The sequence below is a fragment of the Jaculus jaculus genome, chromosome 9 (genome assembly GCF_020740685.1).
Source record: "Jaculus jaculus isolate mJacJac1 chromosome 9, mJacJac1.mat.Y.cur, whole genome shotgun sequence".
In the NCBI taxonomy this organism is placed as follows: Eukaryota; Metazoa; Chordata; class Mammalia; order Rodentia; family Dipodidae; genus Jaculus; species Jaculus jaculus.
In genome coordinates, this window is record NC_059110.1 from 120110238 (window position 1) to 120135196 (window position 24959).

General features: G+C 46.4%; 1 protein-coding gene across 7 annotated transcripts in view; it reads left to right on the forward strand.

Moving 5' to 3' along the window:
• Nucleotides 1–24959, forward strand: part of Rbfox3 (RNA binding fox-1 homolog 3) — a 477131-nt gene that overhangs the window by 442016 nt on the left and 10156 nt on the right. For 5 of the 7 annotated variants that reach the window (XM_045159685.1, XM_045159686.1, XM_004655246.2 and 2 more), the window contains 4 exons: nt 4143–4280; nt 6135–6188; nt 6961–7053; nt 8282–8342. In XM_045159685.1, the coding sequence (XP_045015620.1) occupies nt 4143–4280; nt 6135–6188; nt 6961–7053; nt 8282–8342 (346 nt within the window). The remainder of the gene's footprint in view (nt 1–4142; nt 4281–6134; nt 6189–6960; nt 7054–8281; nt 8343–24959) is intronic. The other 2 variants (XM_045159682.1, XM_004655249.2) reach the window with 1 other exon arrangement.

Below are 24959 nucleotides of genomic sequence, written 5' to 3' on the forward strand. Positions count from 1 at the left end.
CAGGGATGCTATACAGTTGCTGTTTTCCTTTTCCCTGTGTCTGAGGACTGAGAGCAAAGACAAGGAAGGAAGAAGAGAAAGAGGAAATGAAGGAGAGAAGAAGGAAAGGATGGAGGGAGGGAGAGAATAAGGGAGGGAGGCCCTTCCCCTGGAAGAGAAGGGCAACCAGGCTACCTGAACCACTCTGGTAATGGTGGGAAGGCTTTCTCCATGCCCAGGGCCAATGTTAGGCAGTTAAACTGGCGTCTCAACCTCATTTATCTGCCTCTGCCCGCAGCTTAGTGGGGGCTGGTGAAGCAGAGGAACCCAAGCTTCCAGCACCCCATCTTCATCAAGCCATCCCCGTAACAGCAGCTTGTGGCCAGGCTTCCTGGGCTCCCAGGGTGGACACCTGGCTGTACTGACCACTGCCCTCTTCTGGTTAGAAGCAAGCATTGCACGCCTGTATCCAGGCTGGATTTGACTCAGTTTAACATCTGTTAAGGGCCCAGGAACGCACGGAAAGTGTGGTGACAGTGCACGGGACAGGAAGCAGCCTCACCTGCCACGGGCAGAGCAGAGCTCAGATGCAGGCCTCGTCCCCCAGGCTGCTTGGGCAGTTCTGCCACTGTTCAGGGGTACAGTCACTCCTCCTGAGCTCGCTTTCTGCAGCAAGACTGATCCAAGTAGGATGCCAGTGGAGCTGGGGAGCAGTGCTCACGGGCCTCTCCAGGCTGCTAGAGAGGAACTCCAGTGTGCCCTATAGAGCCAGCCAGCTGCCCCATGTTGTGCAACAGAGGTGCACATCTGTACTGGGCAGACCAGGAGTGTACCCTTCTGCCCAAGCACAGCTCCCTTCATGAACTTCTGAACTCCAGGAAAACAGCCACCCAAGTTGCCAAAACCCAAAGGCCCCAGCCATGCCAGGGGCCCTCACTGCCTCTCTCATGAGGACAATCATGGCCATAAGTACAGCTGCATATATACTGCTCAGAGGATACACCTTTGCCCCAAGTGGCCGGACACCGATGGCCCACTTGCTGAGCTGGGCCACGTGGCTGACCTGGCGATCAGGCAGGAGGCATCTTTCCACACCCACAGCTGCGCCCCATGTGTTCGCCTCCCAGTACAGTGAGGCTGAGTTGCATCTAGGAGACATTTGAACAGGGTACGCCCCACACCTGCAGTTCTCCTGACCCCACTCCAGACGGCTGTGGGGCCTCTGGGGACCATCACTGATGCCTTCTGTCTGGCCACCTAAGACACCAATTGCCTGAAGCCAGTCAGGAACCTCCCGGCTGAACATAGGAATGTGGACAAGTGGCCCTGTACTCCAGAAAGGGAACAAGGAAAGCCAGATCGCTGCTCAGACGGAAGCCCAGAGACCTGTACCTTCACCCTTAGCCCCACTGGGGCCCAGCGGGGAGGGAGTCTCTGTCTCACTGGCTCCATTTCTTTTTTTTTTTTTATTTTTTTTGTTCATTTTTTATTTATTTATTTGAGAGAGACAGACATAGAGAGAAAGACAGATAGAGGGAGAGAGAGAGAATGGGCATGCCAGGGCTTCCAGCCTCTGCAAACGAACTCCAGACGCGTGCGCCCCCTTGTGCATCTGGCTAACGTGGGACCTGGGGAACCGAGCCTCGAACCGGGGTCCTTAGGCTTCACAGGCAAGCGCTTAACCGCTAAGCCATCTCTCCAGCCCTGGCTCCATTTCTTTAGTCACAGCACAGGCCTTGGGCACAGTGACCCTTCATTGCCTCACTCAGCACCTTAGCGCCTTGGGCACAGTGACTCCACACTACCCCACTCACCACCTTAGCTCCAGGAGGCTGGTACGTGATAGCAGTTCTGAAATGTTGAAAACTGGCCACTTCCTGGAGGCCATTGGCAATGGCCTTCTACATATCTTTCACTCTACCCAGTGGCTGCCTCTGTTCCTTGGGCCACACTGGAGACCACACTCACCAGCTTTTCCCTCTATACCCAATGAGCGCAGACCTCCACTTCTGCCCCAAAAAGATTCGGATTGTCGGGAACCAGACCTGATCCCAGGACTGACCCATCAGCTGGTGTCATGGCCCACAAGCAGACAAGTGCTAGCAAGGTATTGAGGAGTTTCAGGGTAGGGTCTCACTCTAGCTAAGGCTGACCCAGAACTCACTCTGTAGCCCCAGCCTGGCCTTGAATTCACAGCAATCCTCCTGCCTCTTAAAACTCACTGGACACTGAGGTAGGAAGGGAGGGATAAAAAGTGTGTCCTCTCTTAGAGACATAGCTCAGTGGGTAAAGTGCTTGCCATGCAAGTCCAAGGACCTATGTTTGGATTTTCCAGCACCCATGTAAAAAACTGGGCCTGGCAGGGTGCACCTGTAATTTCAGAATCGGGATATGGCAACAAGAGAACCCCTAGAGCTCTCTCTTGCCTCAAAAAACAAGGTGGGGGCTGGGGAGATGGCTTAGTGGCTAAGCGCTCGCCTGTGAAGCCTCAGGACCCCAGTTCTAGGCTCGATTCCCCAGGACCCACATTAGCCAGATGCACAAGGGGGCGCACGCGTCTGGAGTTCATTTGCAGTGACTGGAGGCCCTGGCGTGCCCATTCTCTCTCAGTCTCTCTCTGCCTCTTTCTCTATCACTTTCAAATGAATAAATAAATTTAAAACAAAAAAAAATTTAAAAAAACAAGGTGGAAAGCTGGGCGTGGTGGTGCACACCTTTAGTCCCAGCACTCTGGAGGCTGAGGTAGTAGGATTGCTGTGAGCTCAAGGCCAGCCAGGGACTAGAGTTAAGTTCCAAGTCAGCCTGAGCTAAAGTGGGACTCTACCTTGAAAAAAAAAAACAATAAACAATAAAATAGAGCTGGGTATGGTGGTGCATGCCTTTAATCCCAGCCCTCAGGAGGCAGAGGTAAGAGGATCACCACGAGTTCAAGGCCACCCTGAGACTCCATAATGAATTCCAGGTCAGCCTGAGCTGGAGTGAGACCCTACCTCAAAAAAAACAAAAAACATAAAATTAAGTAAGGTGGAAAACAATTGAAGAAGACACCCAACATCAACTGCTGGCCTCCACATGCACACGCACGAGGACCTGTACACATATGTGCGCACGCACACACACACACACACACACACACACACACACACAAAGGTATGTTTTCATCTTGGTTTCCCCATGAAGCTGAGCTTAGCCCCACCAAGAGATCTGGGGACAGCAGTCACCTTCTGAGAGATCCCATCAGTGGAAGCTGGGGCATCCACTCCCCTCTCTGTGCCACCGTGAGTGTCTGTCCTGGACACTAAAACTTGAGTGCTGCCCAAAACCTGACCATCAGACCGAGTGGAGAACCAGGCACAGGCTGACAGTCTGCAGTCTGGGTGTGAATGAGGCTACCTCATCAAAGGCTTCAGGCCTGAGCACTGGAGGGGAGTGGCAAGCTCAGCCACCTTGCCCAGCACTGAGGAGATGGCGGCCAGTCTGTCTGCACTGCTGCAGGTGCGGCTGGGAGTGAGCCAGACCACAGGTCAACCTTGTGGAGAGATCATGGCCTGTCCACTGGAGATGTCCACACAGGCCAAGCCTCACACAGGCCAACCTTTGCATGAGGAACTGTGGGGTACTAGGCTTGAACAAGCCCAAGTCCCCCCAGGCTACCAGCCAGTGGCTGGGTCCAGATGAAGATGGGCTATGTAAACCCAGCTGTGGTTCCTGGAGCAGCCCCCAAGGGTTCTGAGTGTAGCAGCATGGCTGGCAAAGAAAGAGGCTGAGGGACCCAGCCATGACAGGAGAGCACCTTGTGAATACATTTACCCTGGAGATGGGTGCTGAAACCTGTCTGGTTCTGGCTGTAAAAAGGATCCCACTGCCAGGACCTAGGAGTTCATTGAGAAGCCATTAAGGGTAGATTTCGGTGGATAGGACTGAATTGAGGGAGTTCAGAGCAGACCAGGCCAAGGAGGCCTTACCCTTTGGTGGCGGCAGGGACATGCTCTCACAGGCACAGCAGAGTGAAGAAGGCGGGGCCTCACAGCTTGCCATGTGAACCTTGGGACTTGTCTACTGAGGTTCCTTTTGGTCCCGGAGCCCGGGCATGGGAGAGGTTGGGGTGGATGGGTGGAGTGGGCCTGGCCAGGCTGCCCCACAGCCTGTTCCTCTCTCCACAGCAGACAGATGAGGCAGCACAGACGGACAGCCAGCCGCTCCACTCCTCAGACCCCACGGAGAAGCAACAACCCAAACGGCTACATGTCTCCAACATCCCCTTCAGGTTCAGGGACCCTGACCTACGGCAAATGTTCGGGGTGAGTGCGCACACCCTTGTGTCCCTGCCTCCGCTTCCCACGCTGCAGTGTGGCTCCCCTGGTTAGGGAGGATTTCACAGACTTTTCATATCTGGGAACTGAACCGGCTGACTCTCACCCGAACCTGTTGGCAGGGTGCAGGAGGAGGAACCCAGGCTGTGGGTAGGCCTGATGTGGCTGGCCTTTGTGTCTCGTGTCACGTCCTTGACCCGCAGTCAGAAACCCGAGTCCCACCCCATCCCCTGGGCCTCCGAAGCCTGTTTGGCTGTCAGTGCAGTCACTGTCCCCGCATCCCAGCCTTACACAGCCACGGCCTCTCTTGCGGGTCTGACAAGGCTCCCCCAGGCCTGGCTCCTCACACAGGATGGGCAACCTGAGAGCCCAAGTAGACCCTCGGGCTCTGGCCCCGAGATCTTTGCACAGCAAGGATCCGGGATAGTGTCCTTGGTCGCATGCAGGCTCCCCCGGGGAGGCCTGCTGTTGGACTTGAGCGCTGAATATGTGCTGAGGCCATGGCGTGCTGGAGCCGCCAGGGGGAAGCCAGCCGTGAGGCTCCTCGGCCTGCTGTGACCACAGAGGCCTGCCCCCGTCGCCCCTTTTCTTCCCTTACCTCTGGCAAAGCTCGGAGCCCCCACCCCTGGCTCAGCCCCGCTCACACAGCTGGGCTATATCCCATCCCCCCAGAGCAGCTCCAGGATGCATAGCCCTTAGTGTGACCCCGGAAATGGCCCCCAAGTTGGGGGCCTAACTATATTTGAAACTTAGTCTCACCATGGGGTGGGGGTGACTGAAAACCCTGATGAGGAGGTATGCACTCGATCCTGGGCCTGGCGGGGTGGGGAGGGGGCTCGGTACTGTGAACCACTCTGAGCCTGGGCCACTTACATTAAGCAGCTGACGGCCAGAGAAACTCAATGACTAGGCCCTTGACCTGCACCTGCTGACCAGAACCCCATGGGACAGATGGGCACACACTTGTGCCAGGGTCCATGGCTCTGTAAAGCGTGGAAGAGGAGGATCGCTCCTCCTCAGAACCTGACAGATGGGAGTTTGTAGCTTGCCTGCCCCCTGCCTCGTGAGACCCCCTTCCCCTGCCGCAGAGAAGCTGGTGACTCCAGAAACTAGAAGGTGGGCCCCTAAGGACCTCACAACTGTTGCTCCAAGACTTGGGCCACAGGTTCATGGCCGTGTGTGTGCCAGTGATGGAGGCAAGGCCGTCCACAGCGACTCCAGGCTAGCCGTGGGGCAGGAGTGGGGCAGCTAGAGCCATGCGTCCTGACTGGCACAGTGCCCTCTATCAGCAAGGGCCTGAGCGGCAGGACACAGCAGTGCTGCGTCCCAGGCCCCCAGTCTAAAGGTTCTTCCTCTCCCGTCCCTCAGCCCTGCCCCTGCCCTTTTGCCTGGCCTGGCCTCCCCCACTCCCACCTCAGGGAAGCTGAGGGTCCCTTTCGCAGCTAAGAGTCCTGATCTCCCGGTGTTTCCACACCCGTTTTCTGGCCTCAGCTCATGACCCTCCCTCTCCACTCCTCCATCCTTAAAGGAGGACTTCTCCATAGAGCCTCACACTTGAACTTGAGTTGAAGATGGCACTGATGGGCATCCTGTCCCTACTGTAACCCAGGCCCAGCGGTACTCTGGCACCCGTGTTTCTTAACAAGCAAGACACACAGGCCTCCAGGAAGGGGGGTGGCCTGCCCCACCTGCGCGTGCGCGCGCGCGCGGTGAAGGGAGTCCCCCATTCTCCTTTGCCGAGCCTGGGGGGGGGGTGGACCTCAGCAGTGGAACAGACCAGGCCTCTGCTGTCTTAACCCCCTCTCTCCTGTCTCCCCACCCCTCCTCTCTCTGTTTCTGCAGCAATTCGGGAAAATTTTAGACGTGGAGATCATTTTTAACGAGCGGGGCTCCAAGGTGGGTGCCGCACAGAGGCTGCCACCGTTACGGCGCCGGCGCCCGGCGTAGGTCCCGCCAGGCTAACGTGTGACATGCGCATTTCCTTCCTGGAGAGCTTCGCGCCCGCCTGCCCGAGGACCCCTGAGCCACACGGGTGCTTGTACCCCCCCGCTCTCCCGCCCCCGACCCCAGCTGTCTGTGTCGCTGCCAGGCCGCTTCTCCTCTCTGAGCTGCTGGGACCTCCCAACCTGCACCCCAGAGCCCCCCACCCTCACCCAACCACTCACCCCCGGGGGGCCTGGAGGCTTGGGGGTAAGGGCTGCAGGGTGGGCAGGCCAGGCGGGTGTCCAGTAAAGACCAGCTCTGCTCCACCAGAAAGCTGACTCTCTTCTACTCCAGGCTCTTAGGGCGAAGGCGATGGGGCGCTGTTCCCCGTGAAAGCCCGGCCTCAGCCCCTCCCCCACACCCGCCCACCCCAAGGTGTGAGTCCACTGGCAGGCCTGGCCCCTGGCCGGGCTAGCATCTCTTTCCTAAAATTTGGCCTGTCTCCCCGGGAAATGCCAGGCACTGAGCTTCGGCTGGGCTCAAGCAAGGCCAGCAGCAGCCCCGGCCCTCCCCCTCCCCCCCCCCCCACGCATCTCTCCAGTGCGGGCACCAGGACAGACTGGGCCACCAGGGTCTCCTCTGCTCACCTGATTCGTCCCTCTCTCCCTGCCCCCTCCCGCCCCTCCCCCTCCCCCCTTCCCTTTTCTCATCCTGTCTTCTCCTGTCTGTCGTCCTCTGCTCACAGGGTTTTGGGTTTGTCACTTTTGAAACTAGCTCAGATGCTGACCGAGCCCGGGAGAAGCTGAATGGGACGATCGTAGAGGGACGGAAAATTGAGGTGCTCAGATAAGTGTGCGGCGGCAGCAGGGCAGGGAGGTCCTGGACGGCATGGCCCGCCCTACAGAAAGTCCAGCAGGGGTCTCCAGGCTGGAGGAAGGGTCACCCTCAGGGTGACCTCCCCACCCTCAGCTCTTGGCTGAGCCCAGCACCTGTCGCTCTGATTGGTGGAGACTTGAGGCTCACCCCGAGTTCTCCCCCTAGCCCGCCTCCCTGAACTTTGGGGAAGAGCCTTGACCCCATCCAGATTTCAGGGAGAACCAGAAACTGTGTGAGACTTCTTAGCAGGTTAAAGGGCTGTGGTCAGCTCTACCTGTTCCCCAGCAGGAAGGGGGGCCTCTCCCACCAGGCAGCCACAGCTGCCACCCTTGTGGAGTAAAATCAGAGGCCACGGCAAGTAGCCAGAGAGGGCAGCAGAGCCAGGGCACACACTCCCCAGCCCCACCGGGGCATAGCCCTCTCTGCCCTCCCCTCCTCCCTGGTGCTTTAGTGGGGCTCTGTGGTCTAAAGGCCTGAGGCAGGAGGGAGGGCTGCTAAGGAGGGCCATGGAGGCTGGAGAAGCTAAAAGGTTCTGATATCCCCAGCCCAGCACCCCCCCACCCGTGGTTCCGCGGCCACTGCCGCTCAGACCCCTTCCTCGGGTGCCACCCTTCCTCCTTGCACATGAGGCTCCTCAATTCTCTGTCTTCCCCTCACCCCAAGAAGTCTGGCAAGGCCTTAGGGAACTAGCCCCTGGGCGTTGCTTACCTAGAACCTTATTACCGAAATTTCGGTACTATGCCGAGAGTTCAGAGACCCTCCCCCTAGAAAAGAGGTGCTGTGTTCATTGGGGGAGGGGATGGCCACCTTGTGTCCATACCCAAGAGGACCTCGGGTAACCTGAGGGAGAGGGTTGTGGAGCCTGTAGCAGGCCTGGGAGCATGCAGAGAGCCCACAGGGAGCATCTCCAAGAGCCTTCCTCTGCCAGAGGGGTTCAGCTCCACTTAGTGTAGCTACTCATGAAAAGCAACAGTTTGGGCCAGAGTCCTGGGCCAAGCTGGGCAGCAGCCTGAGGACCTCCCTTCCAAAGGCCTATGCCCCATGGGCAGGACCAGGGTGGCTAGGAGTCTTTGAGGAAGCTGACACTCTCCTTATATTTTTTCTCTCCCTCTCTCTGTCTCTCTCTGTTCCTCCCTCCCTCCCTCTCTCTCTCTTTCCCCCTCTCTTTTTTTTTCTCTCTCTCTCAACAGGTCAATAATGCCACAGCCCGGGTCATGACCAACAAGAAGCCTGGGAACCCATACACCAATGGTGAGGGCCTAGGATCCCCCAGTGGGGTGCAGGGTCTGGGGTGGAGCTGAGGCCACCTAAGACTGGGCTTCCTGGGCACTAAGTGCTTACCTCTGCCAGGTGTCCCAACTCTTCTGCTTCCATCCAGTTGGAAAGGCGTGATAGCCGAGATCACCCTCCCCACCCACATAGTTGGTGTCTCCCATCAGGGCCCTGGACTTTCCCAAGTGTCTGCTTCACCCAGAGGCCAAGTGGACGGGCCTGGCGAGCAACTTGCTGGGTGGTGACGCTGCCTTCCTGGGGACTATTGGGAGGGCCCTGTGGTCAAGTATGCCACTCAGACACACTGTGCCCAGGCCTAGCAGGCTCAAGCTTCTAGACTTCCCTGAGCTCCAAGCTCTTGGTCTGCAAAACAGGAGCATACCATTCCCAGCGCTAGGTAATGACAAACGACATCTCTAATTGCTGCTCAGGATGGAGATGTCGGTGTTTACTGTAGAGGGGGTGCTGATGGAAAAAAAAAAAAAAAAAACCGAGTGTCTTGGACTCTGAAAGTGTTGAGCACACTATGAGGCCCCCAGCCTGCTCCGCACCTGCCCACACTGGGTAGGTGGCAAGGGCCGTGTACGCGCGCCACTGCAGTGTGGACACACCTCTGTTCCCTGGAGAGGAGCCCACTGGTGCTCAGGGCTGGCTGCGCGGGGCCGGAGGAGGATGGCTGGCAGCTGTGTTTATCAGTCCCACCAGGCGAAGGGTCTGCTCTGTGCATGGCGGGCTGCGTGTCAGGAACTTTCAGAGCTCCCACAACCCGCTGGGGAATAGCATCTGGATTCAGACAGCGTGATGTCATCCATAGACAGAATGGTGACCTGCTGCTATACAAGGATGTGGCAGGCCACGTCAGTGTCAGCCGTCCCTGGCCTCTGGCCCCAGTGATCGGGTGATCGGCTACACGTGGAGTCGGGTGACCCACCAACCCAGAAAGCTTGCGGCAAGGTGGTGGGCTGATAAGATCAGCCTCATTATCAGATCTTATCAGGGTGTCAGATCCTGGGCACAATAGGGATGCCACCCCACACCTATTAAGCACTGAGTACTGTGGGCATTTTCCCACTTTTTGAGCACTGACTCTAACTCAACTCTTTTTTTTTTTAATTTTAATCTTTTATAATTAACAACTTCCATGATTATAAACAAGATCCCATGGTAATTCCCTCCCTCCCCCCACTTTCCCCTTTGAAACTCCACTCTCCATCATATCTCCTCCCCCTCTCAATCAGTCTCTCTTTTGTTTTGATGTCATCATCTTTTCCTCCTATTATGATGGTCTTGTGTAGGTAGTGTCAGGCACTGTGAGGTCATGGATACCCAGGCCATTTTGTGTCTGGAGGAGCACATTGTAAGGAGTCCTGCCCTTCCTTTGGCTCTTATATTCTTTCTGCCACCTCTTCCGCAATGGACCCTGAGCCTTGTAAGGTGTGAGAGAGATTTCAGTGCTGAGCACTCCTCTGTAACGTCTTCTCAGCACCAAGGTGCCTTCTCAGTCATCCCAAGGTCACTGTTATTGGAAAAGAGAAAGTTCTCTAACAAAAAAGTGAGAGTAGCATTAATATGTAGGTATGAACATCAAGAGAAGTGTTTCTTGGGCAGTTTGATGACCATAGTATATACATTTAGCCAGACAGTAGCAGACATTACACCCCTAAGGATCATGAAAACCCTGTTGTAGGTTTTCATTATCAGGGATGTATTCCTTCCCATGGAGCGAGCCTCCAGTCAAATTAGAGGGCAGTTGGTTTCCCCCAAACAGATGTGCCACTGTTGCACCCATTGGATCATTTGGCCTGGCTGGCCAAATCTAAGGCTTGCAGTGCCCACTGTTGAGTATCTTCACTGGTGATTTCTCTCTCCCCCATTGAACTGCATGCAGCATGGCTTTTTCCAGCTTTTTGCCAGCTGGTCTACATGGAGGAGGTTTTCAGCTCAGTTCCAGCAGAACTTCTCAGTGATGTTGCAGCCCAAGTGTGTGGAGTCTTTAGCAATAGGGTCTTACCATCTATTCCTGGTGGGAAACCAAGGGCCTTGGAAATGGCTTGTAATGTTCTGGGGGCATCAGGGACCTCCCTGACCAACAACTCACTGGAAGGTATCCAAATCCCTGGCACTGAAATTTTTCTAGTAAAAATCTGTGGCTCCTAAGTGTTCCATTGTCCAAAAAAGTAGATTTCTATATGACTTATTTATATGCTCTTAGGTTTTGATTAGCCTCCCTCCATCTTTCCTTTACTCAATCTCTTCCCCTGACTTTACTTAGGCCTTTTCACCCTGATTATTATTCTACTTACATATACACAATACCAACTTATTAAGTCCCCCCTCCCTTCCTTTCTATTCCATTTATATCTCCTTTCCAGCTTACTGGCCTCTGCTACTGAGTTTTCTTCCTACTCACACAGAAGTCCAGTTATTTGTAGAGCACTCACATATAAGAGAGAACATGTGATGTTTGGCTTTCTGAGCCTGGGTTACCTCACTTAGTATAATCCTTTCCAGATCCATGCATTTTCCTGCAAATTTCCTAACTTCATTTTTCTTTACCACTGAGTAGAACTCCATTGTGTAAATGTGCCACATCTTCATTATCCACTGATCAGTTGAGGGACATCTAGGCTGGTTCCATTTCCCAGCTATTGTGACTAGAGAGGCAATAAACATGGTTGAGCAAGTATCTCTAAGGTAGCGAGACAAGTTCTTAGGATATATACCTGGGAGTGTTATAGCTGGGTCATATGGTAGATCTATTTTTAGATATCTCAGGAATCTCCACACTGATTTCCACAATGGCTGGACCAGATTGCATTCCCACCAACAGTGTAGAAGGGTTCTGCATCCTCTCCAGCATTTATGGTCATTTGCTTTCATGATGGTAACCAATCTGACAGGAGTGAGATCCCTGATGATTAGGGATGTAGAACATTTCTTTAGATGTTTATACGCCATCCATGTTTCTTCTTTTGAGAACTCTCTATTTAGTTCCATAGCCCATTGTTTAATTGGGTTGTTTGATTTCTTATTATTTAATTTTTTGAGTTCTTTGTATATCCTAGATATTAATCCTCTATCAGATGTATAGCTGGCAAAGATTTTCTCCCATTCTGTAGGTTGCCTCTTTGCTCTATTCACAGTGTCCTTTGCTGTACAAAAGCTTTGTAATTTCATGAGGTCACAGGGGTTAACCTGTGGTTTTATTGCTTGGCCAACTGGGGTTATAGTCAGAAAGTCTTTGCCAAGACCAATATGTTGAAGAGTTTCCCCTACTTTTTCCTCTAGCAATTTCAGAGTTTCAGGTCTGATATTAAGGTCTTTGATCCATTTGGATTTAATTCTTATGCATGGAGAGAGATAAGGATCTACTTTCATCCTTCTACAGATACATATCCAATTTTCCCAGCACAATTTGCTAAAGAGGCTGTCTTTTCTCCAATGAATATTTTTGGTATTTTTGTCAATTATCAGGTGGCTGTAGCTACTAGAGCTTACATTTGGGTCCTCTATTCTGTTCCATTGATCTACGTGTCTGTTTTTCTGCCAATACCATGCTGTTTTTGTTACTATGGCTCTGTAGTATAGGTTAAAATCAGGTATGGTGATACCACCAGTCTTATTTTTGTTGCTCAAAATTGTTTTAGATATTCGAGATATTTTATGCTTCCAAATGAATTTGTGTTTTTTTTTTCTATTTCCATAAGGAATGCCATTGGAATTTTGATGGGGATTCCATTAAATGTGTAGGTTGCTTTTGGTAAGATTGCATTTTTCATAATATTGATTCTTCTGATCCAAGAACAAGGAATGTTTTTCTATTTTCTAGTATCTTCTGCAATTTCTCACTTGAGTGTTTTAAAGTTTGCATTGTAGAGATCCTTCACTTCCTTAGTTAGGTTTATTCCAAGGTACTTTATTTATTTATTTATTTTATGCAATTGTGAATGGGAGTGATTCTCTAATTTCATCCTCTGTGTGTTTGTTGTTAGCATATAGGAAGACTACTGATTTCTGTCTATTTTGTATCCTGCTACATGGCTATAGGTGTTTATCAACTCTAACAGTTTGCTGGTAAAGTCTTTAGGGTCCTTTATGTATAGAATCATGTCATCTGAAAATAGTGAAAACTTGACCTCTTCCTTTCCAATTTGTATCCCTTTTATGTGTGTCTCTTGCCTTATTGCTATGGCTAAGACTTCCAGTACTATATTAAATAAAAGTGGAGACAGTGGACACCCTTGTCTTGTTTCTGCTTTTAGTGGAAAAGCTTCAAGTTTATCTGCATTTAGTAATATGTTGGCTGTAGGCTTGTCATAAATAGCTTTTATTAGGTTGAGATATGTTCCTTCTGTTGCAGTCTCTGGGACTTTTATCATGAAGGGATGTTGGATTTTGTCAAATGCTTTTTCTGCATCTAATGAGATGATCATGTGATTTTTGTCCTTCAGTCCATTTATATGATGTATTACATTTATTGATTTGCATATGTTGAACCATTCCTGCATCTCTGGGATAAAGCCTACTGGGTCGGGGTGGATGATCTTTCTGATATATTGTTGTATTCTGTTTGCCAAGATTTTGTTGAGAATTTTTGTATCTATGTTCATGAGGGAGACTGGTCTATAACTTTTTTTTGTTGTTCTATCTTTGCCTGGTTTTGGTATCAGGGTGATGCTGGCTTCATAGGAGTTTGGTAGGATTCCTTCTTTTTCTATTTTATGGAAAAGTTTAAGAAGCAATGGTGTTAGTTCTTCCATGAAAGTCTCATAAAATTCACCAGTGAATCTGTATGGGCCTTTTTTAGTTGGGTGATTTTTTTTGGGGGGGGGGAGTGTCAGACACAGAGAAAGACAGATAGAGGGAGAGAGAGAGAATGGGCGCGCCAGGGCTTCCAGCCTCTGCAAACGAACTCCAGACGCGTGCACCCCCTTGTGCATCTGGCTAATGTGGGACCTGGGGAACCAAGCCTTGAACCGGGGTCCTTAGGCTTCACAGGCAAGCGCTTAACCGCTAAGCCATCTCTCCAGCCCTAGTTGGGAGATTTTTGATAACTGCTTGGATCTCCATGTTTGTTATAGTTCTATTTAAGTAGTTAATTTCATCTTGATTTAATTTGGTTAGGTCACATAAATCAAGGAAATCACCCATTTCTTTCAGATTTTAAAACTTAGTGGAGTGTATGTTCTTATATTATGTCCCTATGATTTTTTTAATTTCTCTGGCATCTGTTGCGATGGTGCCTTTTTTCATCTCAATTCAATTAATTTATGTCTCTTCTCCCTTTCTTTTGGTCAGATTTGCTAAGGGTTTATCCTTTCAAAGAACCAATTCTTTGTTTCATTGATTCTTTGTATTTTTTGTTTGTTTGGTTGGTTGGTTGGTTGGTTTCTATTTCATTAATTTCTGCCCTAATCTTTATTATTTCTTCCCATCTACTGATTTTCGAATTGCTTTGTTCTTCTTTTTCCAAGGCTTTAAGGTGAAGTGTTATTTACTTGAAGCCTTTCTAATTTCTTAATATAGGCACTTAAAGCTATAAATTTCCCTCTTAGGACTGCCTTCATTGTGTCCCAAAAGTTTTGGTATGTTGTGTTCTCATTATCATTTGACTCTATTAATTTTTTTATTTCCTTCTTGATTTCTTCATTGACCCATTCATCATTTAGTAGTGTATTGTTTAGTTTCCATGATTTTGTGTATGCTCTATAGCCTTTCTTGCCATTGATTTGTAGTTTGATCCCATTGTGATCAGATAAAATGCAAGGAGTTATATCAATTTTCCTCTATTTGTTAAGATTTGCTTTGTGTCCTAATATATGGTCTATTTTAGGGAATGTTCCATGTGCTGCTGAAAATAATGTGTATTCTGCAGCATTTGGATGAAATGTCCTGTATGTATCTATTAGGTCCATTTGTTCTATGACCTCATTTAATCCAGATGCTTCTCTGTATTTTTTGCTGAGATGACCTGTCAATTGATGAGAGGGGGGTGTTGAAATCACCCACTACCACTGTGTTTGGTGTTATCTGTGACCTTAGTTCTAATAGTGTTTGTTTGATGCAGTTGGGAGCCCCCCATGTTAGATGCATATATGTTTAGGATTATAATATCCTCCTTTTGGAGTGTGCCTTTACTCAATATAAAATGACCTTCCTTATCTTTCCTAACTAATGTTGGACTGAAGTCTACCTCGTCAGATATTAGGATAGCAACCCCTGCTTGTTTTCTAGGCCCATTTGCTTAAAACACCGTTTTCCATTCTTTCACCATAAGATAGTGGCCATCCTTTGCAGAAAGGTGAGTTCTTGGAGGCAACAAATTGAAGAATCCTGCTTTTGAACCCAGTCTGCAAATCTATGTTTTTTGGTTGGGGTCATTAAGAGATATTATTGAAAGGTGTGTATGTATTTTTGCCATTGTTTTTGTTTTGTAGTTCTTCTGGTTTTATTGGAGTATGGTTTGTTTTCTCCAGGTTCCTTATATGTGTGTTTTTCTTTTTCTTCAGCATAGAGGATCTTTCAAGTATTTTCTGTAGAGCTGGTTTTGTCTTCAAATACTCCTTTAGCCTGCTTTTGTTGTGGAATGTCCTTATTTCTCCATCTATTTGAATGGATAGCTTTGTAGGATAAAGTGACTTTGGTTGACAGTTGTTATCCTTCAGAACTTGGAATACATCATTCCAAGCCCTTCTGGCTTTTAAAGTTTGTGTTGAGTATTCTGCTATGATCCTGATGGGCTTGCCTTTCTATGTGACTTGATTTTTCTCTCCAACTGCTTTCAATATCTTTTTTTTTTTTTTTTTTTTTTTGGTTTGTATGTTTGGTAGTTTAATTATAATATGGCAAGGAGAGGTTCTTCCCAGGTTTTGTCTGCTCAGTGTTCTAAAGGATTCCTGTATCTGCATTGGCATCTCTTTCCCAATTTTGGGGAAGTTTTCTTCTATGGTTTTGTTGAAAATGCCTACTATGCCTTTGAAGTTAAATTCTTCTCCTTCTACTAACCCTGAATTCTTTTTTTTTTTTTTAAATTTTTATTAACATTTTCCATGATTATAAAATATATCCCATGGTAATTCCCTCCCTCCCCACCCCCACACTTTTCCGTTTGAAATTCCATTCTCAATCATATTACCTCCCCATTACAATCATTGTAATTACATATATACAATATCAACCTATTAAGTATCCTCCTCCCTTCCTTTCTCCACCCTTTATGTCTCCTTTTCAACTTACTGGCCTCTGCTACTAAGTATTTTCATTCTCACACAGAAGCCCAGTCATCTGTAGCTAGGATCCCCATATGAGGGAGAACATGTGGCGCTTGGCTTTCTGGGCCTGGGTTACCTGACTTAGTATAATACTTTCCAGGTCCATCCATTTTTCTGCAAATTTCATAACTTCATTTTTCTTTACCGCTGAGTAGAACTCCATTGTATAAATGTACCACATCTTCATTATCCACTCATCTGTTGAGGGACATCTAGGCTGGTTCCATTTCCCAGCTATTATAAATTGAGCAGCAATAAACATGGTTGAGCATGTACTTCTAAGGAAATGAGATGAGTCCTTTGGATATATGCCTAGGAGTGCTATAGCTGGGTCATATGGTAGATCAATCTCTAGCTGCTTTAGGAACCTCCACACTGTTTTCCACAATGGCTGGACCAGATTGCATTCCCACCAGCAGTGCAGAAGGGTTCCTTTTTTTCCACATCCCCGCCAACATTTATGATCATTTGTTTTCATGATGGTGGCCAATCTGACAGGAGTGAGATGGAATCTCAATGTAGTTTTAATCTGCATTTCCCTGATGACTAGTGACGTAGAACATTTTTTTAGGTGCTTATATGCCATTCGTATTTCTTCCTTTGAGAACTCTCTATTTAGCTCCTTAGCCCATTTTTTGATTGGCCTGTTTGATTCCTTATTAGTTAACTTTTTGAGTTCTTTGTATATCCTAGATATTAATCCTTTATCAGATATATAGCTGGCGAAGATTTTTTCCCATTCTGTAGGTTGCCTCTTTGCTTTTTTCACTGTGTCCTTTGCGGTGCAAAATCTTTGTAATTTCATTAGGTCCCAGTGGTTAATCTGTGGTTTTATTGCCTGAGCAATTGGGGTTGTATTTAGAAAGTCTTTGCCAAGACCAATATGTTGGAGGGTTTCCCCTACTTTTTCCTCTAGCAGTTTCAAAGTTTCCGGTCTGATGTTAAGGTCTTTAATCCATTTGGACTTAATTCTTGTGCATGGCGAGAGAGAAGAATCTATTTTCATCCTTCTGCAGATATTTATCCAGTTTTCAAAACACCATTTGCTGAAGAGGCTGTCTCTTCTCCAATGAGTATTTTTGGCATTTTTATCGAATATCAGGTGGCTATAGCTACTTGGGCTTACATCTGGGTCCTCTATTCTGTTCCACTGATCTACATGTCTGTTTTTGTGCCAGTACCATGCTGTTTTTGTTACTATGGCTCTGTAGTATAGGTTAAAATCAGGTATGGTGATACCACCAGCCTCTTTTTTGTTGCTCAGTATTATTTTAGATATTCGAGGTTTTTTATGATTCCAAATGAATTTTTGGATTGTTTTTTCTATTTCCATGAAGAAAGCCTTTGGAATTTTGATAGGGATTGCATTAAATGTGTAGATTGCTTTAGGTAAGATTGCCATTTTCACGATATTGATTCTTCCAAGCCAGGAACAAGGGATGTTTCTCCACTTTCTAGTGTCTTCTGCAATTTCTCGCTTGAGTGTCTTAAAGTTCTCATTGTATAGATTCTTTACTTCCTTAGTTAGGTTTATTCCAAGGTATTTTATTTTTTTTGATGCAATTGTGAATGGGAGTGATTCTCTGATTTCATCCTCTGTGTGTTTGTTGTTAGCATATATGAAGGCTACTGATTTCTGTGTATTTATTTTGTATCCTGCTACATTGCTGTAGGTTTTGATTAGCTCTAACAGCTTGCTAGTAGAGTCTTTAGGGTCCTTTATGTATAGAATCATGTCATCTGCAAATAGTGATAACTTGATTTCTTCCTTTCCAATTTGTATCCTTTTATGTGTGTCTCTTGCCTTATTGCTATGGCTAAGACTTCTAAAACTATATTAAATAGAAGTGGAGACAGTGGACACCCTTGTCTTGTTCCTGATTTTAGTGGAAAAGCTTCCAGTTTTTCCCCATTTAGTAATATGTTGGCTGTAGGCTTGTCATAAATAGCCTTTATTATATTGAGATATGTTCCTTCTATTCCCAGTCTCTGTAGGACTTTTATCATGAAGGGATGTTGGATTTTGTCAAATGCTTTCTCTGCATCTAATGAGATGATCATGTGATTTTTGTCCTTCAACCCATTTATGTAATGTATTACATTTATAGATTTGCGTATGTTGAACCATCCCTGCATCTCTGGGATAAAGCCTACTTGGTCAGGGTGAATGATCTTTTTGATATACTCTTGTATTCTGTTTGCCAATATTTTGTTGAGAATTTTTGCATCTATGTTCATGAGGGAGATTGGTCTGTAATTTTCTTTTTTTGTTCTATCTTTGCCTGGTTTTGGTATCAGGGTGATGCTGGCCTCATAGAAGGAGTTTGGTAGGATTCCTTCTTTTTCTATTTCCTGGAAAAGCTTAAGAAGCAATGGTGTTAGCTCTTCCTTAAAAGTCTGGTAAAATTCAGCAGTGAATCCATCCGGGCCTGGGCTTTTTTTAGTTGGGAGATTATTGATAACTGCTCGGATCTCCATGTTTGTTATAGGTCTATTTAAGTGATTAATCTCATTTTGATTTAATTTAGGTAGGTCATATAGATCAAGGAAATCATCCATTTCTTTCAGATTTTCATACTTTGTGGAGTATATGCTTTTATAGTATGTCCCTATAATTTTTTGAATTTCTCTGGAATCTGTTGTGATGTTACCTTGTTCATCTCTGATTTTATTAATTTGTGTCTCTTCTCTCTTTCTTTTGGTCAGATTTGCTAAGGGTTTATCAATCTTGTTTATCCTTTCAAAGAACCAACTCTTTGTTTCATTAATTCTTTGGATTGTTCTTTTTGTTTCTATTTCATTAATTTCTGCCCTAATCTTTATTATTTCTTCCCGTCTACTACTTTTTGGTTTGCTTTGTTCTTCTTTTTCCAAGGCTTTAAGGCGAAGCATTAGGTCGTTTACTTGCGACCTTTCTAATTTCTTAATATAGGAACTTAAGGCTATAAATTTACCTCTTAGAACTGCCTTCATTGTGTCCCAGAGATTTTGGTATGTTGTGTTCTCATTATCATTTGACTCTATAAATTTTTTGATTTCCTTTTTGATTTCTTCATTGACCCACTCATCATTTAGTAGTGTATTGTTTAGCTTCCATGATTTTGTGTATGCTCTATAGCCTTTCTTGCTACTGATTTGTAGTTTAATTCCATTGTGGTCAGATAGAATGCAAGGAATTATTTCAATTTTCCTGAATTTGTTAAGATTTGCTTTGTGTCCTAATATATGGTCTATTTTAGAGAATGTTCCATGTGCTGCTGAAAAGAATGTATATTCTGCAGCCTTTGGATGAAATGTCCTGTATATATCTGTTAGGTCCATATCTTCTATGACCTCATTTAGTCCAGATGCCTCTCTGTTTATTCTTTCCCTGGATGACCTGTCAATTGATGAGAGTGGGGTGTTAAAGTCACCCACCACCACCGTGTTTGGTGTTATCTGTGACCTTAGTTCTAATAGTGTTTGTTTGACGAATTTGGGAGCCCCCATGTTAGGTGCATATATGTTTAGGATTGTAATGTCCTCCTGTTGGAGTGTGCCCTTAATCAATATAAAGTGACCTTCCTTATCTTTTTTGACTAACTTCGGACTAAAGTCCACCCTGTCTGATATTAGGATAGCAACCCCTGCTTGTTTTCTAGGCCCATTTGCTTGAAACACCGTCTTCCAACCTTTCACCCTAAGATAATGTCTATCCTTTGTAGAAAGGTGAGTTTCTTGAAGACAACAAATTGTAGGATCCTGCTTTTTAACCCAGTCTGCAAATCTATGTCTTTTCGTTGGGGCATTGAGACCGTTGATATTAAGAGATATTATTGAAAGGTGTGTATTTATGTTTGCCATTTGTGTGTGTGTGTGTGTGTGTTACTTGTTCTACCTGTGCTCTCTTCTGTTAACTGGTATTTGAGTATGGCTGGTTTTTTCTAGGTTCCTTATATGTGTGCTTTTCCTTTTGTTCAGCATGGAGGATTCTATCAAGTATTTTCTGTAGAGCTGGTTTTGTCTTCAGATATTCCTTTAACCTGCTTTTGTCATGGAATGTCTTTATTTCTCCATCTATTTGGATGGATAACTTTGCAGGATAAAGTAACCTTGGTTGACAGTTGTTATCTTTCAGAACTTGGAATATATCACTCCAGGCCCTTCTGGCTTTAAAAGTTTGTGTTGAATAATCTGCTGTAATCCTGATGGGCTTGCTTTTGTAGGTAACTTGATTTTTCTCTCTAACTGCTTTCAATATTTTTTCTTTGGTTTGTGTGTTTGGAAGTTTGAGTATAATGTGGCGAGGAGAGTTTCTTTCTGGGTTTTGTCTGGCTGGGGTTCTAAAGGCTTCCTGTATCTGTATTGGCACCTCTTTCCCAATTTGGGGAAAATTTTCCTCTATGATTTTGTTGAAGATGCCTACTATGCCTCTGGAGTGGAATTCTTCTCCTTCTACTATGCCCTGAATTCTTATATTGGATCTTTTCATAGTGTCCCGAATATCTTGAAATTCCCACTCATACTTTTCTATAAGTTTGTCTTTCTCTTTGTTGGACTGCATTAGGTCTGCCACCTGATCTTCTAGCTTAGATATTCTGTCCTCTCCCTCATCCATCCTACTGGTGAGATTTTCTACAGAGTTTTTTATTTCATTAACTGTGTTCTTCATTGCTAGTAATTCTGACTGGTTTTTCTTTATTATTTCTATTTCTCTATTTATGTCTTGTATTGCCTTCTTTATTTCATTAAATTGGTGTCCTGCCTCTTCTTTGATTCCTTTGATTTCCTCTTTGATTTCCTCTTTGATTTCTTCTTTGATTGTTTTCATGTGTTCTTTGACCTCTTTGAACATATTTATAATTATTCTTTTGAACTCTTTCTCAGGCATTTCCTCTAACTCTTTCTCACTGGAGGACATTTCTGATGCATTAATACTTTTAGGTGGATTTATATCGTCTTGCTTTTTAGTGTTTCTTGTGTTATAATGTATATATTTTTGCATCTTGGATTAAGTTAATGCTTGGATTTTCTAGCTAGCTGTGTATTCTTAGCTGTATCAATTGATTTGGTGTAATATATTTTCAGGGTAGGACCTTAAGGTATTAGGTGTGGCTCTTAAGACTCTCAGAGTATCTACAAAGATGTTCTTAGGGGTTGAGTTTCCCTGCTATAGGAGTATTCAAGCAGGCTGAGTGGAATAATATACTGGTAGATTCTAAAATTTAGCTAAACACTGTACCCATTCCATCAAAAACAGCCCCGAGTATGTATGCAAGAGTAGTTATTATAATGACCAGATCCTCTATCAACAAAGAGGTTTAGATTTCTGGTCTGTTGAGGTATCCAAGTCAGCTTGTGACCAGGTGAGACCCTTCCCTGGTGCAATCCCAGTTACCTTGGGTGATTGTGGTCTCAGTCAAGTTGCTGCCTGGGTCGTCGGGCTGCTGTTCTGATTTCTGGAGCTGGGCACTTGCTTTTCCTACGGGGCAAACTGAGCCGCTGCCGCCGCCTCTGCAGCTGTTGTAGATGCCACCCCCGGAGCCCCCACCGCTGCTGAAGCTGCCGTTGCCGTGTCCACCGCTGCTGCTCACCCCGAAGCCGCTGCTGCGGGATCTGTCACCGCTGCCGCTCCTGGGTCCACTGCTGCTGGGGCCACTGGTACCGGTGCTGGAGCCGCTGAAGTTGCTGCCAAATTCTGCTCCTGCTTGGGTCCCGCCGTCAGCCCAAGTTGGCGTGGCCGGGTCCCGGGCCGCTGCTGTGTTCGCTGGAGCTGGGTTCAGGCGGCAGGGGAGGGGAGGGAGCCGCGGCTGTTCTGGTTGTATCGCTTCTCCACGTGTGCTTTTACCTCGTGGTCTGCTCCTCCCTCCGTTGCTCGCTGCCGCTCTCCCCTCACGTTTCCCGAGTTGCGGAGAGCGCGGTGTGAGGGGAAAACCCCGCACCTGGCTTGTCCTGCGGCTCGAGCCGAGAGTCCGGCGGTTTTCTGCCGCTCCGCGGTTGCGGCGGGTAGCTGAGCCGCCCCGGAGCCGCTGTTCCCGCCTGTGCAGGCTCTGGATGCTCTATAACTCTTCCACTTCTCCGCTGCCGCCTCAACTTCTTATACACCTCACTTTTTAGTAAAAGTGTGTATTTTGCTGAGTTTTTTTTTGGTCTTCCCCCCCCCAGGCTGTTTTGGCGTGGTACCTACGCCGCCATCTTAACCGGAAGTCAACCCTGAATTCTTATGTGTAATCTTTTCATAGTGTCCCAAATATCCTGAAATGGCCATTCATACTTTCCTACTAGTTTGTCTTTCTCTTTGTTGGACTGTATTAGATCTGCCATCTGATCTTCCAGTTTAGATATTTTGTCCTCTCCCTTATCCATTCTACTGGTGAGATTTTCTACAGAGATTTTTATTTCATTGACTGTATTCTTCATTGCTAGTAATTCTGCCTGGTTTTTCTTTATTATTTCTATTTCCTTATTTCTGTCTTGTATTGACCTCCTTATTTCATTAATTTGGTTTCCTGTGTCTTCTTTGATTTTCTCTTTCATTCCTTTGATTTCCTCTTTAATTTCTTTGAACATATTTATAATCAATGTTTCTCAGGCATTTCCTCCAGTCTCACTGGAGGTCATTTCTGATGTATTAATTCTTTTGATGGATTTATATTGTCTTGAGTTTTGTGTTTCTTGTGTTATAGTGTACATATTTTTGCATCTTGGATTAATTTGATGCCTGGATTTTCTAATTAGCTGCAGTATTATTAGATGTAGCAATCAATCTGATGTTATATATCTTCAGGGTAGGAGCTTAAGGTGCTAGGTGTGGCTCTTAAGACTCTCAGAGTATCTACAAAAGTGATGCTAGATGTTGGGTTTGCCTGCTATGAGAATATTCAAGTAGGCTGAGTGGAGCAAAATGCAGGCAGATTCTAAAATTTAACTAAACAATGTACACATTCAATGAAAAACAGCACAAAGTATTTATGCAGGAATAGGTATTATAACAGGATCCTCAAATAAAATCACAGTCCCTTAGGGTGTATGTTGCCCCACACCCTTAGGAGGCTAAGATTTCTGGTCTGTTGAGGATTCCAAGTCAGCTTGTGACCAAGTGAGTACCTTCCCTAATGAACAACAGAAGAGGAGACAAAGGCACTTTAAATCAGGAAGCAACAAATATCAAGCCCAGGATAAAGCTTATTTAAGCATGGCAAATCTGACCATCCATCAGACTTAACATATAAGTTATCCTGACATGGAAGGTGCAATTAGCACTTCTGGTTCAGGCCTATATACCAGGCTTATTTGGTGGGTACTGACCTGGTGTAATCCAAGTTACCTTTTGGGATGATTTTGGTCTCAGTTACGCTGCACACCTGCTTGGGTCCTTCTTTGCTGCACTGTAGGCTCAGGTAGACTGGCTGGGTTGCTGGATCACTGCTCTGGTCACCTGTGCCTGGTGCCAGGTACTGTATGGGTGAGCTCCCTTCCCCAGGTCTCTGGTGCTCGTTGGTGCTTGTGCTGGCAGTGGGGGAGGGTAGCGGAGGCTGTGGCTGGTGGATGTAGTTCTCCCGCTGGTCCATGGTTCCTCTTCCTCACTATCTGCTCCTCCATTCTTCCCTGCCGTCCTCCCTTCACATTTCTTGAGTTTGTGAGAAGTTCCAGTGTGAGTGGAGAATCCCCTCACCTGGCTTTTCCTGGATGTGGCTCAGGCCGAACCTGGCAGCTGTGGCTTCACAGACCTGGTGCCTCTACTGCTGGAGCTGCTTCTGCCTGCTTCTGTGGGCTCTAGTCGCTCTGGATCTCTCCTACTTCTCTGCTATAATTGATAATTTTTTATACACCTCACTTTTTAGTAGAAGAGTGTATTTTTCTGGGTTTTTTTTGGGGGGGGGGTGGTTTTTTCTCCCCTAGGCTGCCTTGGCTATCTTAACCAGAAGTCAACTATTTTTTTTATGGGATCAAAGTTTAATATCTACTTGAGACATATTCTTCTTGACAACATGTATTGAGCAATAAATGGAAAGTTTAATTTCAAGTAAACTAAAACTGCAAAATAAATCAAGAGCAAGAACAAGAACAAAAGAAATCAATAACTAAAACCAAAACATAGACCTCATAATGCTTAAAATAGTCATGGGTCCATTGACTCTTTTTGTTCTGAACAGAGCTGAAAATTTTCATCAAAAGCCACAGAGTGATGGGACTTGTCTGTGCAGTTGGTCTGGTGCCATGACTTAAAACCTATTTTAAACGACACCCATCCTCTGATCATCTCAATCTCCTGACTCCACAGCACTGAGCATCTCCTAGAAACTGCTGTGTGCACTCCTCACCTGAGTGTGCACTCCTCCAGGACAGAGATGTAGGGTTTTTAAATTGTTTTTCTTTTTATTTTAGAAAGAGAGAGGGTGAGATTTGGTACACCAGGGCCTCAGCCACTGAAATCAAACTCCAGATGCTTGCACCAATTTGTGGGCATGTGCAACCTCTCACTTGCCTCACTTTTGTGTGTCTGGCTTACATGGGACCTGGAGAGTCATACATAGGTCCTAAGGCTTCGAGCGCCTTAACTGTTAATCCATCTCTCCAGCTCCAGAGATGTAGTGCAGTGTTCTGCCTCTCTTGGCTACTCACCTATGAAATTCTCTATCATCTGTCTACCTATTATCTATCATATATCTATCAATCTAATATCTATCTTCTATTTTCTTTATCTATTTTTTCTCTATCTATCAATTGATCAGTCTGTCTTTTGAGAGTCTCACGTAACCTCAGCTGGTCTCAAACTTGCTATGTAGGCCGAAGGTGACCTTGAACTTCGGGTCCCTCTACCTCCCTTCCTCCACAAATGCTGGGATTATAGTCAGGCATGCAGCACACGAGGTTGACTGAAGATAAGATAGAATCCAGAGTCTTGGGCTTACTAGGCAAGCACTCTACCAGCTGAGCTACATTGCCAGCTACACATCTTTTCTTTTCTTTCTTATTTCTTTCTTTCTTTCTTTTTTTTTTTTTTTTTTTGAGAAATAACCAACTTCTCCAGAACAAAAGACCAAATTCACTTACAAAACTGCCTAAATGTTGAGGAATGAATTTGTTGTATCAAGTGGAAACTTGTATGGACACATCATATGTTGCTACAGTCCCCTCCTCCCTGCCCCCATTTCCACTGAGGGGCTTGCTGGTATTTACCATGGAGTTGTGGATTAAGTTGTGTGCATGCATGCATGCACACACAAGTGTGTACGCAAAGGCCCCTTGTTGCTTCAAGCAAACACCACATACTTGCACCACTTTTTACATCTGGCTTACATGGGTGGCTTGGAAATGGAACCCAGGCTGCCTGGCTTTGCAT